The sequence below is a fragment of the Ovis canadensis genome, chromosome 7 (genome assembly GCF_042477335.2).
Source record: "Ovis canadensis isolate MfBH-ARS-UI-01 breed Bighorn chromosome 7, ARS-UI_OviCan_v2, whole genome shotgun sequence".
NCBI lineage: Eukaryota > Metazoa > Chordata > Mammalia > Artiodactyla > Bovidae > Ovis > Ovis canadensis.
Window position 1 is genome coordinate 77372575 of NC_091251.1, and position 14187 is coordinate 77386761.

General features: G+C 43.1%; 1 protein-coding gene across 2 annotated transcripts in view; it reads left to right on the forward strand.

Moving 5' to 3' along the window:
* The window catches only part of CGRRF1 (cell growth regulator with ring finger domain 1), a 46026-nt gene that overhangs the window by 5385 nt on the left and 26454 nt on the right, over positions 1 to 14187 (forward strand). The window contains exon 1 of one of the 2 annotated variants that reach the window (XM_069597953.1): positions 12139 to 12458. The exons of the other annotated variant lie outside the window; for it this stretch is intronic. Within the exon in view, the coding sequence (XP_069454054.1) occupies positions 12355 to 12458 (104 nt within the window). The 5' untranslated portion in view covers positions 12139 to 12354. Of the gene's footprint in view, positions 1 to 12138; positions 12459 to 14187 lie in introns of those variants that run through there. 2 annotated transcript variants of the gene reach the window in all.

The window sequence follows — 14187 nt, forward strand, 5'->3', positions numbered from 1 at the left end:
AAGGAAATTGGAAAGGGTCCCTGTCATACAAAAATTGATGGAGGTATCCTGGGTTTTCTTTTTTACTTTGGCTTTGCTGGGTTTTCACTGTGGTATGCGGGCTTTCTCTAGTTGTGGATCCGGCTTAGTTGCCTTGCAACAAGTGGGATTGTACCCAGACCAGGGATTGAACCCCAGGCCCCTGCATTGGAAAGCAGATTCTCCACTGGACCACCAGGGAAGTCCTTTCCAATTATTTTTTCCTCCCTTTTCTCTTGTTACTTCACCTGCAGGACAGGCTCAGTCACTCAGACCAGCACAGTAAGTGTAAAGGGAAAATATTCTGGGAGCTCCCCATCTTTCAGTCCAGAAGAACAGAGAAAAGGGCCTCTGGGAGTCAGAGGGTGTAAGGAAATCCTGAATAGGAGAGACTGGGACTGACACTGGGCACATATCCAAGTTCCACATGTGCAGAACACACCCACAGAAACACAGCAAAGACTTGGAGAGCCTAACTACAGTGTAAATCACTGCCAAGATTGGAGTTAACCCCAGAGTGGCTCATGTGAGGAATGGACCTAAACAGCATAGTAAAGACTTTGAAAATTGAGCTGCCACTCTGTATCTTGATTGTGGTGATAGGAACATAACCAGATATGATGAATTTTTCTGTATGTAAACTAAAAATTAAAATTTTAAACATGGGAAAAAAATAAAAGAACTAAGTGTGGGAAACAGAGGAGCAAGGAAACCATTGAGGAGACTGTTGTAGTAATCCAGGGAATACACGGCCTCGACCAAGGTGGAAATAGTCATTTGGTGAAAAATGCCTAAAACTGATAGAATTTTCTGTATCCGTAGTTCTCAACTTCAGCAATATTGACATTTGGAGTTGGATAATTCCTTGTTGTGGGCAGGCTGTGCCGGGCATTGAAGAGTGCTTAGCAGCATCTCTGACCTCTATCCATTAGACACCAGTAGCCCCTCAATCAAAATATGTCCAAATGCATCCAGACATTGTTAGGTGGTGCCAGGGCACACCGTTGAAGATGGTTGTTCTAGGTAAATGCCTTAAGCTTTGGGCCACAGGCTAAGCACTGCATTAGTCTTCAGTGTCAACTCAGTTGGAACAGACTTCAGGTGGCCTCCTGACACTTAGTACGTACAGATTATAGAAGTGCAACATATAAGACCATGCAAGTTTGTTTTTTTTTTTTTAACTAGAGGAACTTAGAAGTTCAGTGGGCTACAAAAGGTTAGGTTCTGCCAAAGGACTGTAAAGTTTTTCACAGTTCTTGTCATCTGTGAGATCATACCCAAATTGCACATTCATTCGTGTTGTGCAGTGATTGTCTCAAAGCTTGAAACTCAAGAGTCATGATGCTTATCATCTTCCTTGGTGTCTCCAAGACAGAGATGAATTTGTCCTTCCGAGAAATAATATAGGCAATAGAAATAGCCATTTTTTAAAACATGGTAGTATTTTTGGCATTTCTAATGAGACCTTCTCCTTGGTCACCTAGAAGTATCCATCAACCTTGGAGGATAAACAGAACTGTGATGTCAGAAATGCCAAAGAAAGTAAGCAGCTTTTAACTACCAAAATAAGATTTTTGAATCTGAAGAAACACAGTAGTCTTGAAAAAGCCAGACACTACCAAGAGAGAAAGGTTTTATAAAACTGTAAAGCTCCATTAACATTTCAAAATCCAGACCTTGGCAAAAGTAAAAGTGGCATTTAATACACACCACATGGTAGAGAAAACTGAGGCTATGATATAAGGAAAGTACCTGCTGAGTGGGAAGGAGAGAAAGTCGCCCGTAGGATCTGGAGCAGCGTGGGAAGAAGAGGCTCAGGGAAGTGCAGTGGGCAGTCCCAGCCAGCCTGTTCTGGCAGCCCAGCCCCCAGGCTGATGTCTTAGAATGGGGGGCAAGGAGGGGTCATAGGAAAGCAGGAAGAGATAGGAATGGGCAGACCACTTTTCCTCTAAAAAAGGAGGGGAGGCCTTACATTTAGCTTTGCCCCTCCTTGAATATGGGTTTCCGTGGTGACTCAGATGGTAAAGATTCTACCTGCAATGCAGGAGACCTGGGTTCAATCCCAGAATCCAGAAGATCCTTTGGAGAAGGGAATGGCAACCCACTCCAGTATTCTTGCCTGGATGGACAGAGGAGCCTGTCAGACATGACTGAGCGACTTATACTTTCATTTCCTTTCTCCTTAAATATGACTCAGGAGCAACATGGTTCAGTGGCAGTGGGGGCCTAATTTGGTATCCTTCAGTTCTTAGTGGCCTGCAGGGTACAAGTGGGAGAAGCTACATATTCCTAGTTCCTTCAGGAAGTACCACTGGAGATGATGAACAGTTTGGAGAACCAGCTAAACTAGTGCCTGAGGGGTTTACAACCAGAGGCAGGTGGCTATAACCCTGAGTCTCAGGAGTGGTTGCCAACCCATGGCCACAGAAGGCCGGATGAAATCTGCATCATCTTACTGAGGTCCCACAGGTGTACAGAATGAGACCTCACTTTCTCACCCCTACCATGAGATCACACGAATACCTTTTACAATTGGGCACCATCTTAGAGAAAAGCAAGAAAAGGAGAGACTAAGAACTTTTCTGAAAGAGATCAGCTAGCTGCCCAAAAAGTGCAGTTAAAGAGACTAAGTTAACTTTTAAAATTTTATTTATTTATTTACTTTTCGCTGCCCTGGGTCTTTGCTGCTGCAAGCAGACTTTCTCTAGTTGTGGCTCTCTAGTTTCTCTAGTGGGGGCTACCCTTCACTACAGTGCTCGGGCTTCTCGTTGCAGTGGCTTCTCTTGTTGTGGAGCATCGGCTCAGCAGTTGTGGCTTAGCTGCTCTGCAGCATATGGAATCTTCCAGACCAGGGAATGAACCCTAGTCTGATTCTTATTGGAATACTACACCACCAAGGAAGTCCGAGGCTAAGATAAATTTAATTGATGAGTTTAAGCTCCCATTGTCCAATCTCTTTCATCCGTCTACTTTTCAGTGGGGTGGGAATTCTTGAGCAAAATTGTATCCATTATAATAATAAAGAAATGTTCTTTCCTTTCACCAGAGAGTAATGCATTTTTTGGCCTAATATAGGTGGCTCAGATGGTAAAGCATCTGCCTGCAATGCAGGAGACCTGGGTTTGATCCCTGGGTCGGAAAGATCCCCTGGAGAAGGAAATAGCCACCCACTCCAGTACTCTTGCCTGGAAAATTCCATGGACAGAGGAGTCTTGTAGGCTACAGTCCATGGGGTTGCAAAGAGTCAGACACGACTGAGCGACTTCACTTCTACTTCTTCTATAGGTACTTTATGCTGCCAAGTTATCTTATGGAGAAGAATCCCCTCCCCTCATCCCTCCCTTCTGTAAACGGGTGTTGAGTGGCTACAAGACATATGCTAGGTGCTGGCAGCACACACATTGACTAGGTGTCCTTCCGGCCGCAGAGAGTTGGGAACCTCCAGGCCAGACAGACTCGTGAGCAGATCTTCACCGGGCTCAGGGGGACCACACATAGATCCACATGGAATGCTCTGGGAGAGGCATGTCCTTAAGGGTTGGGAAGTGAGAAGGGAAGTTCAGAACTGAGACTTAAGAATAGTTAAAAATTCTCTAGGAGAAGGGGAGGGAAAGAAGAAGGGTTTTTCAGGCAAAGGGAACACCGTATGTACAGAGCTGTGATGATTAATTTTACGTGTTGACTTCTCCATGTTTGCTCAGATTAAACAGTACCTCTGGGTGTGTTTGAGAGGGTCTCTCTGGATGAGATGATCACATTGAATCAGTGCGCTTGGCAAAGCAGATATCCTTCCCTAGTGTGGATGGGTATCATCCAATTCCTTGAGGGCCTGAATAGAACAAAAGGCAGAGGATGGAGGAATTTGTCACCCTGTTTTTCTTTCTGCTTTCCAGCTTGAACTGGAATAGTGGTCTTCTGCCCTTGCACTGGGATTTATACCATTGACTCCCTGGGTTCTCAGGCCTTTAGACTTGGACTGGAATTCTGCCACCACGGGCTGAGCTGACTGTGGGGCTGGACTTCTCAGGCTTCTTAATCCTGTGAGCCAATTCCCCATAATAAGTCCCTCTCTCCTCTCCCTCTCTCTCTGGAGAAACTTGACTAAGTAGTTTCTTTCACTGATTTTAAAATTTATCCCCTCCCCCCACCCCCCACCGCCAACATTTTGTTGTGGTTCAGTCGCTCAGTCGCTCAGTTGTATCCAGCTGTCCAACTCTTTTCAACCCCATGAACTGTAGCATGCCAGGCTTCCCTGTCCTTCACTATCCCCCAGCGTTTGCTCAAACTCATGTCCACTGAGTTGGTGATGCCATCCAACCATCTCATTCTCTGTCGCCCTCTTTTTCTGCCCTCTATCTTTCCCAGCATCATGGCCTTTTCCAATGAGTTGGCTCTTCCCATCAGGTGACCAAAGTATTAGAGCTTCAGCTTCAGCATCAGTCTTTCCAATAAATATTCAGGGTTGATTTCCTTTAGGATTGTCCGGTTTGATCTCCTTGCTGTCCAAGGGACTCACAAGAGTCTTCTCAAGCACCACAGTTTGAAAGCATCAAGTCTTTGGGGCTAGTCTTTACGGTCCAACTCTCACATCCGTATATGACTGTTGGAAAAACCACAGTTTTTTATATGGCCCTTTGTTGGCAAAGTGATGTCTCTGCTTTTCAATATGCTGTCTAGGTTTGTCATAGCTTTTCTTCCAAGGATCAAGTGTCTTTTAATCTTATGGCTGCAGAAACTGTCTACAGAGATTTTGAAGCCCAAGGAAATAAAGTCTGTCACTGTTTCCATTGTTTCCCCATCTGTTTACCATGAAGTGATGGGTCCAGACACCATGATTTTAATTTTTTGAATGTTGAGTTTTAAGCCAGCTTTTTCCAAAGTGCCCAAAGTAAATGAAGTTTAATTTTGGGGCCACTTGCTTGCATAGGCCCCTCCCAAGGCCTTATACTTAATTTTGTGTTTGTAACTTTGTGTTCACCCTCCTAGAATTGAGTCCCCACATGGTATATGCTTCAGGCCTCACAAACTTGCATCTCTGATATGTTTTAGAAGACCAGTAATTCAGTAGATCTAAGAGTTGTATTTGGAGGGAATGAGGGAAGGGGAACAGGGATGAGTGATGAGAGATTGCAGATTAAGGATCTAATTTCAGTGAATGACAGCTACATCCACTCATCTGGTAGAAGAACCAGAACTTCACCTCCTGCTACTCTCGTGCCCCATGTCCAACCCATCATGAGGTCCTGTGACAGAGCGCTGGTTCTCCCTCCAACTGTTTTCTCCTTCTATAAGGAATAGATCCTTCCAGTTTTAGGTGGACTGTATTTTCCAGCCTCTTCCAGTTAGATTTTGGCCAAAAGTATGTGCAGTATATCCTGAGATTTTCCTTAAATTGAAATGGTGTCTCATTCTCCCACATCTTCCTCCCTCTTGCTAGAAGGAATATGGACATGGTAGCTGGAGCTACAGCAGATGTCTTGGTCCATGAGGTGATTTTAGGAATATGGGGGCTACACATAGTGGAGCAAAACAGAAGCCTGAGTCCCTTGCACTGTGAAGCACTATACCAGTCATGCATTACCTAGTTTTGGACTTTCATCTGAAAGAGAAGTAAACTTCTATCTCAAGTAATACTGTTATTTATTTATTTAGTCACTCATAGTTGAAATCACTTCTAACTAATAATCCACTTCCCTGCAAGTCCTCATCACTTTCCTAATCAGTTACCAACATTTCTTGTCTAGACTTTTGAAAGAATCTATTAATTGGTACCTGCATATTCAGTTATATCCATCCCAGCTTCCTTCCAATAAATTTTCTACACGATAGCCAAGCTGACTGATTCAAAATGCATATAGAATATTATTCCCTGTATTAGTCTGCCTGGGCTGCCATAATAGAATATCACAGACTGACTAAAACAAAAGAAATTAATTTTCTCACAGTTCTAGAGTCTAGAAGTCCAAGAGCAAGGTGCCAGCAGCCGTTTTGGAGAGAATTCTCTCACGTGGTTTTCAGAAAGTGGCTTTCTCCCTGTGTCCTTATAGGGCCTTTTCTCTGTACACATGTGCACATAGCAATTTCTGGTGTCTAGTCATTTATCTTTTTATAATAAATACGCCAGTCCTATTAGATTAGGGTTGCAGCCTTATGACTGCACTTAACCTTCATTACTTTCTTAAAGGCCCTATCTCCAAATATAGTCACATTGCGGGGTTAAGCCTTCAATATAAAATTCTTTTCTTTTTTTTTTTGAAGGGACACATTTCAGTCTGTAAAACTCTATTCCTCAATCATATAAGGGCTTCTCATTACTCTTAGTTTAGCTGAGTAGCTAAAATGGCAAAACTCCTGTATGATCTGAGCTCTACCTATCTCTCCATTTTCATCTCATAGCAATTTCCTCCTCCCTCATCATGCTTTAATCATGCTGGCCTTTCATTTTCTTAGGTATGCTATGCTTTTCCCACCTCAGGGCCTTTGCACATGCTGTAGCCTCTGTCCTAAATACTCTATCTCCCTTCCTGTCCCTTGGCCTGGTAAACCTCTCCCCATCAGCTCTTACATCAGTCATCTGTTCTTGAAGGAATCCTTCCCTGATCATCCTTTTATTTCCCCACTTCCGAGTTACATGCTCTCATAGCTCAATGTACTTATTCTTAATAGCACTTATAATTTTCCCAGGTGGTGCTGGTGGTAAAGAATCTGCCTGCCAATGCAGGAGACACAAAAGATGCAGGTTCCATCCCTGAGTTGGGAAGAAACCCTGGAGAAGGAAATAGCACCCACTCCAGTATTCTTGCCTGGGGAATCGTATGGACAGAGAAACCTGGCGGCTACAGTCCCTGGGATAGCAAAGAATTGGACATGACTGATCACTCATCATAATTTTTGCCTTTCTATGTTGTTCAAGATTCTTCAGTTCATGTTTGTCTTTTCCATTAGATGATACACTCCATGAGAAAAAGAGGTATGTCACTTTTTGCTTATTACTGTATCACTAAGATGTTCAAGCTGGATTTAGAAAAGGCAGAGGAACCAGAGATCAAATTGCCAACATCTGCTGGATCATCAAAAAAGCAAGAGAGTTCCAGAAAAGCATCTACTTCTGCCTTATTGACTATGTCAAAGCCTTTGACTATGCAGACTACAACAAACTCTGGAAAATTCTTAAAGAGCTGGGAATACCAGACCACCTGACTTGCCTCTTGAGAAATCTGTATACAGGTCAGGAAGCAACAGTTAGAACTGGACATGGAACAACAGACTGGTTCCAAATAGTGAAAGGAGTACATCAAGGCTGTATATTGTCACCCTGTTTGTTTAACTTATATGCAGAGTACATCATGAGAAACTCCGGGCTGGAGGAAGCACAAGCTGGAATCAAGATTGCAAGAATTATCAGTAACCTCAGATATGCAGATGACACCACCCTTATGGCAGAAAGCGAAGAAGAATTAAAGAGTCTCTTGATGAAAATGAAAGAGGAAAGTGAAAAAGTTGGCTTAAAACTCAACATTCAGAAAACTAAGATCATGGCATCTGGTCCCATCATTTTACAACAAATAGATGGGAAAACAGCGGAAAGAGTGACAGACTTTATTTTGAGGGCTCGAAAATCACTGCAGATGGTGACTGCAGCCATGAAATTGAAAGACTTACTCCTTGGAAGAAAAGCTAGGACCAACCAAGATGGCATATTAAAAAGCAGAGACATTACTTTGCTAACAAAGGTCCGTCTAGTCAAAGCTATGGTTTTTCCAGTAGTCATGCATGAATGTGAGAGTTGGACTATAAAAAAAGCTGAGCACCAAAGAATTGATGCTTTTGAACTGTGGTGTTGGAGAAGACTCTTGAGAGTCCCTTGGATTGCAAGGAGATCCAACCAGTCCATTCTAAAGGAAATCAGTCCTGAATATTCAGTGGAAGGATTGATGCTGAAGCTGAAACTCCAGTTACTTTGGTCACCTGATGAGAAGAACTGACCATTGGAAAAACCCTGATGCTGGGAAAGATTGAAGGCAGGAGGAGAAGGGGATGACAGAGAATGAGATGGTTGGATGGCATCACTGACTTAATGGACATGACTTTGAGTAAACTTCAGGAGTTGGTGATGACAGGGAGGCCTGGTGTGCTGCAGTCCATGGGGGTCACAAAGAGTCGGACATGACTGAGCGACTGAACTGAATGCTTTCTACAGTGTCTAACACATATCTGACCTTTAACTTTTTCTGAATGAATAGGAAGAGGTAAGGAGGAGTTGGGTCATGGAGAGGTGGGTTTGCCAAATAAGGAACTTGGGACTTCATTCTCAAGGACATATAGCTTGGCAACAAAGAATTTTCACCAGTGGAATGAAATAAGAGATGTGTTTAAAAATATATAGTGTGTTTAAAAAAAATCATTTTTTCTAGCACTGTGTAGAATGTACTAGAAAGAATTCCTGTTGGAAATAAAGTTACAAGTTTCAACAGTTTTTGTAATTATCCAAGTGGGAAATAAAGGCTTGAGTTAAATTTGTTAGTTCCTATTTTTTTTTTTTTCTGGGACTTCTTCTGTGTGAGTCAGATTGAGTCTGTTTTCTCCACTGCTGGTTTGGGATTTGGCTTTAATAGCCTGGCTAGTGAATTATCCTTGTTCATCTGTTTTCCATCTTTCAGTATGTTGGTGCTGTTATTTTATTTCCTGTTCTTCTTGTTTTTGTTGATTTATTTTTAAAATCCCTTTGATGTAATTTTAGTGGAGTTTTGGGAGAGAGCAGCCTTATAGGCATATGTTTAATATATCAGTTTAACATGGAATTCCTTACATTTTTGTTTTCATTATGGAAATTCTTTACTGTTTATTTCAATAAAACTGCCTTTCACATTAGCCAAGATCTTTTTAGGTGACAATATGAAATGGTGACAAAACTGAGGACGAAAGAGAGGGAGCATAAATTGGTAACTTTCTGGAGAATGGTGTTTCTTCAAAGGTTTAAGATACATACATTTTTGAACCAGAAGTTCCACCTCTAGAAATTTATCCCAAGGAAATGATTCAGCTTTAAGAATGTCATTCCTGTGTTGTTAGTAATAATAAAAAGTCCAACAATTGAGGGTTGATTAAATAAACTATAAATTTTCACAAGTCATATCTGCAGTCATTAAAAATTATGTTGTTAAACCAACCTTCTCACACAACACTAGAGCACAAACAACACTTGGTCCTTCACCAAGATATAGGTGAAGCCACAGGACAAATTTAGCTCATCTTCATCCTGCAGGAATTTTATTGGTGATATGGGAGTGTGGAGGCATGACAAGTTATCTATCACTAGGTCCTCTGTCCCTTTCTTCCATGATAGCAAAACCCCGCTCTGTAGCAGTGAATACTGCTGCTCAGAATAAAAGACTGCCTGCCTTTCTCTGACCTATGGTAGGTAGGTGGCCTTACGAGCAAACCAATGAGATATCAGTGAATGAGTTGTGAGAAGCAACCAGTATAACTTTAGTTGGAATCTGTGGTACTTCCGCAACCACTGACTCAACCTACCACAGGCCATGTAGTACTGTGTGTGTGGGCTCAGTCACTCAGCCCTGTCCTGCTCTTTGCCACCCCATGAACTGTAGCCCGCGAGGCTTCTCTATCCATAGCATTTCCCAGGCAAGAATACTGGAGTGGGTTGCTATTTCCTTCCCCATGCAGTACTATAGTATTTACTATTAAAAAATATTCACCTGTAAGTGGACTTTGTGCAGTCCAAATGTGCACTTTCCAAACCTGCACTGTTCAAGGCATATATGTGTATATGTATCAGTCAATCAGTTCAGTCGCTCAGTCGTGTCCAACTCTTTGTGACCCCCATAGACTGCAGCACACCAGGCCTCCCTGTCCATTGCCAACTCCCAAAGTTTACTCAAACTCATGTCCATTGAGTCAGTGATGCCATCCAACCATCTCATTCTCTGTCGTCCCCTTCTCCTCCTGCCTTCAATCTTTCCCAGCATCAGGGTCTGTCCCAATGGTCAGTTCTTCTGATCAGGTGGCCAAAGTTACTGGAGTTTCAGCTTCAGCATCAGTCCTTCCAATGAATATTCAGGACTGATTTCCTTTAGGATGGACTGGTTGAATCTCCTTGCAGTCCAAGGGATTCTCAAGAGTCTTCTCCAAAACCACAGTTCAAAAGCATCAATTCTTTGGTGCTCTCACATCCATATATGACTACTGGAAAAACCATAGCTTTGACTAGATGGACCTTTGTCAACAAAGTAACATCTCTGCTTTTTAATATCCTGTCTAGGTTGGTCCTAGCTTTTCTTCCAAGGACCAAGCGTCTTTTAATTTCATCGCTGCAGTCACCATCTGCAGTGATTTTGGAACCCAAGAAAATAAAATCTGACACTGTTTCCACTATTTCCCCATCTATTTGCCATGAAGTGATGAAATCAGATGCCATGATCTTAGTCTTTGAATGTTGAGTTTTACCCAGCTTTTTCACTCTCCTCTTTACTTTCATCAAGTTCTTCTTCGCTTTCTGCCATAAGGGTGGTGTCATCTGCATATCTGAGGTTACTGATAATTCTCCTGGCAATCTTGATTCCAGCTTGTGCTTCCTCCAGCCCAGCGTTTCTCATGATGTACTCTGCATATAAGTTAAACAAACAGGGTGACAATATACAGCCTTGATGTACTCCTTTTCCTATTTGGAACCAGTCTGTTGTTCCATGTCCAGTTCTAACTGTTGCTTCCTGACCTGTATACAGATTTCTCAAGAGGCAAGTCAGGTGGTCTGGTATTCCCAGCTCTTTAAGAATTTTCCAGAGTTTGTTGTAGTCTGCATAGTCAAAGGCTTTGGCATAGTCAATAAGGCAGAAGTAGATGCTTTTCTGGAACTCTCTTGCTTTTTTGATGATCCAGCAGATGCTGGCAATTTGATCCCTGGTTCCTCTGCCTTTTCTAAATCCAGCTTGAATATCTGGAAGTTCACAGTTCATGTACTGTTGAAGCCTGGCTTGGAGAGTTTTGAGCATGTGAGATGAATGCAATTGTGTGGTAGTAAGCATTCTTTGGCATCGCCTTTTTTGGGGATTGGAATGAAAATGGATCTTTTCTAGTCCTGTGGCCACTGCTGAGTTTTCCAAATTTTCTGGCATATTGATTGCAGCACTTGCACAGCATCATCTTTTAGGATTTGAAATAGCTCAACTGGAATTCTGTCACCTCCACTAGCTTTGTTCATAGTGATGCTTCCTAATGCCCACTTGACTTCGCATTCCAGGATGTCTGGCTCTAGGTGAGTGATCACACCATCATGATTATCTGGGTCGTGAAGATCTTTTTTGTATAGTTTTTCAGTGTATTTTTGTCTCCTTCTCTTAATATCTTCTGCTTCCATTAGGTCCATACTATTTCTTTCCTTTATTGAGCCCATCTTTGCATGAAATGTTCCTTTGGTATCTCTAATTTTCTTGAAGAGATCTCTAGTATATATGTGTGTATATCACAGATGCACACATATTTTAAGTTATTATTAAAGTGAAAATTAATACAAAAATTCAAATATTTAATTTTTTTCAAGTATCTAATTCTAATTTGAGGGGTAGAGGGGGACGAAGAAAAGAAGAAAGGCATATGGGAAAACAGTTGATTTATTTCTCAGAATCTTGACACCCAATGCTAATTTGCCTCTAGCATTAAATCCAACTTGAAAAGGCTGACAAGGCGCCTAAAAAGTGCTTGGGGGCCTCTTTGGTGTTTTCTACAGTGCCTATTTGTTAAGTTTTGTGAACAGAAAGCAAGATTTGGTGTGGGGTTATTTTACTTTGTAGAATTTAAAATGCCGGTTCTCCTCTTCCTGCCACATCTCTCAGATGTAATAGGCAGGATCTCAGGATTTACGCTCTGTGACGTGGATTTCGGGCTGAGTCTCCTCTCTGGCATCAAAACACCCTACCTGAGTCTTGGACGGAGTCCGCACCAATATCTCTTCCGACTTTGCCGCAGAAAACCGTGGACCGCTAGGACAAACAGCCAAAGAGAATACGCCCGCTGGATATCAAACCCGGGAGCCGGGGGCGGGGCGAGCCTGGGCCCCGCCCCTCGGCGAAGCCGGTAACTCGGCGCAGGAGCGGGAGGGGCGGGGCGAGCCCTGCAGGCGACCCCGTGATTGGCACGCAGGCTCCAGCTCACGGCGAGGCTACCCCTACCTCTAGCCTGCAGGAGTGCTAGGCTAGTGCGGATCTACAAAGTTTGTCCGCTCCGGGGCACCATAGTGGCTTTTACGCTGGCGGAGAGGGCCCGGCTGAGCTAGGCTGGGCTGGCCGGCAGGAGCCCGGCTCAGCTTAGGAGATCCTGATGGCTGCGGTGTTTCTCGTAACGCTCTATGAGTACTCGCCTCTTTTTTATATCGCGGTGGTCTTTACCTGCTTCATCGTGACCACCGGCCTGGTGTTGGGATGGTAAGAGTCCCCAGGGCTATGGGCAAGTGGCGTCGGGGCGGACAGCCGGGGAGATGAGTAGCAGCGGGCTGCAGGGTGACTGCTGGACTGGGGCTGTCGGAGAGCCAGTGCTCAGGGCTCCCACTGGCTCAGGAGGAAAACAAGGTGGACATCTACCCGCATCACTGCCCTGCATCATCGTCCGATCCCCGTCGCTGCGGGTATCTGGGGATGGTGCAGGATTGAGGTATTTTACCCAGCTTTTTTCTAGGTGATAAAGCAGCCAGTAAGGGCTTGGTCTTGGTGTGAGGATAGAGAGGCTGTCCAACAGGCTTCTGTCCGGATTTGGGGCCTACTGTGTGCCCGGAGTGAGCCCGTCATCTGCGGTACAGTCCTCAGACGTGGACAGTAGACCCAGTTGTTCGTTGCTCTTCTGACGTGAACTGAGCACTTGCCATGAGATCTTCCAGCGTAACTTACAACTGAACTCTGAACCGTTTGAGAATGTATTGGTTTCTACACACATTCCACACCTTTTGAACGGTGAAACTATAAAGACATAATTTTAGAGCTGGAAGAGACCTCAGAGATAAGTTACACTAAGGCATAAGGGCACTTCTCTTATTGGAGACTAGGAGAGTAGACTGTTAGCTCATCCGTGAGCCATTCTAGCTCAGAGATTCTAGAATTTCCCTCTCGAAGAGATGCCATTGTATCATGTTTAGAGTCGTCTTATAATATAGCTAGCTGAAACCATCTTACAGGTCCATCCTTTGAAGAGAGAGACATGAGCTGGATTTTGAAGAGTGAGTATTTTAAAAAAGAAGTGGAGCTAAATGTGTATAGTAAAGAACAGAAGGCATTTTAGAGACTACATGAACAGAGGGTCAGAGGAGACATGCTAGTGAATAGAGCAGGCTGTGTAATATGAGTTTCAAAATACCCTTTGAGCATGTATATGTGATTACTTTGGGTTTCCCAGGTGGCTCAGTGGTAAAGAATCCACCTGCCAATGCAGGAAACGCAGGAGATGTGGGAGATCCCCTGAAGGAAGAAATGGCAACCCACACCAGTATTCTTGCCTGGAAACTCCCATGGACAGAGGAGTCTGGGGGGCTACAGTCTGTGAGGTTACAAAGAGTCGAATACCACTGAGCAACTGAGCATGCACATGTGATTACTTTAAAGAAAGAACACAAGCTCTTGTCAACTTCTGAAAATATGCCATCTTTAGGAACTAAGTAAAGTTTTTAACATTTTCACACTGCTTTCCACATTGTCAGCAGTAGATTATAAAATTCTTTCTTGGTTGGTGGGGGAAGAATAGGACCAATTTTACACAATCTGATATTCTTGACACATCAGAATTTCTTGCTGTTGTTCATTTCAAGAAAGTTTGTAATTGGAGTTAGGAAGATGTTGTCTAAGTGAGAAGAGATGTCTAAACACAAGATTTTTATTGGCTAAACTGTTAGTGTCTTCAAGAGTATAATTTTCCTCCATTAAGGAAAATAAGTAACCAGTTGATAATTGCATAATATCCTTAAATTTTAATTTTTAATCAGCCTAATAATTTTAAAATTAATTTTCAGTTGGCCTGATTCAACTAATTAGAGATTGTAGATATCTGTCTTTAGTTATGGGAGGAGGAAAACTGGTAAAGACCTATTGATAGTGATGGTGGTGTCTGTAAGTGAAGGGTAGTTCAGAACCTCATGCAGGGGTGGTAAAGAGACAGACTTTGGAGTCA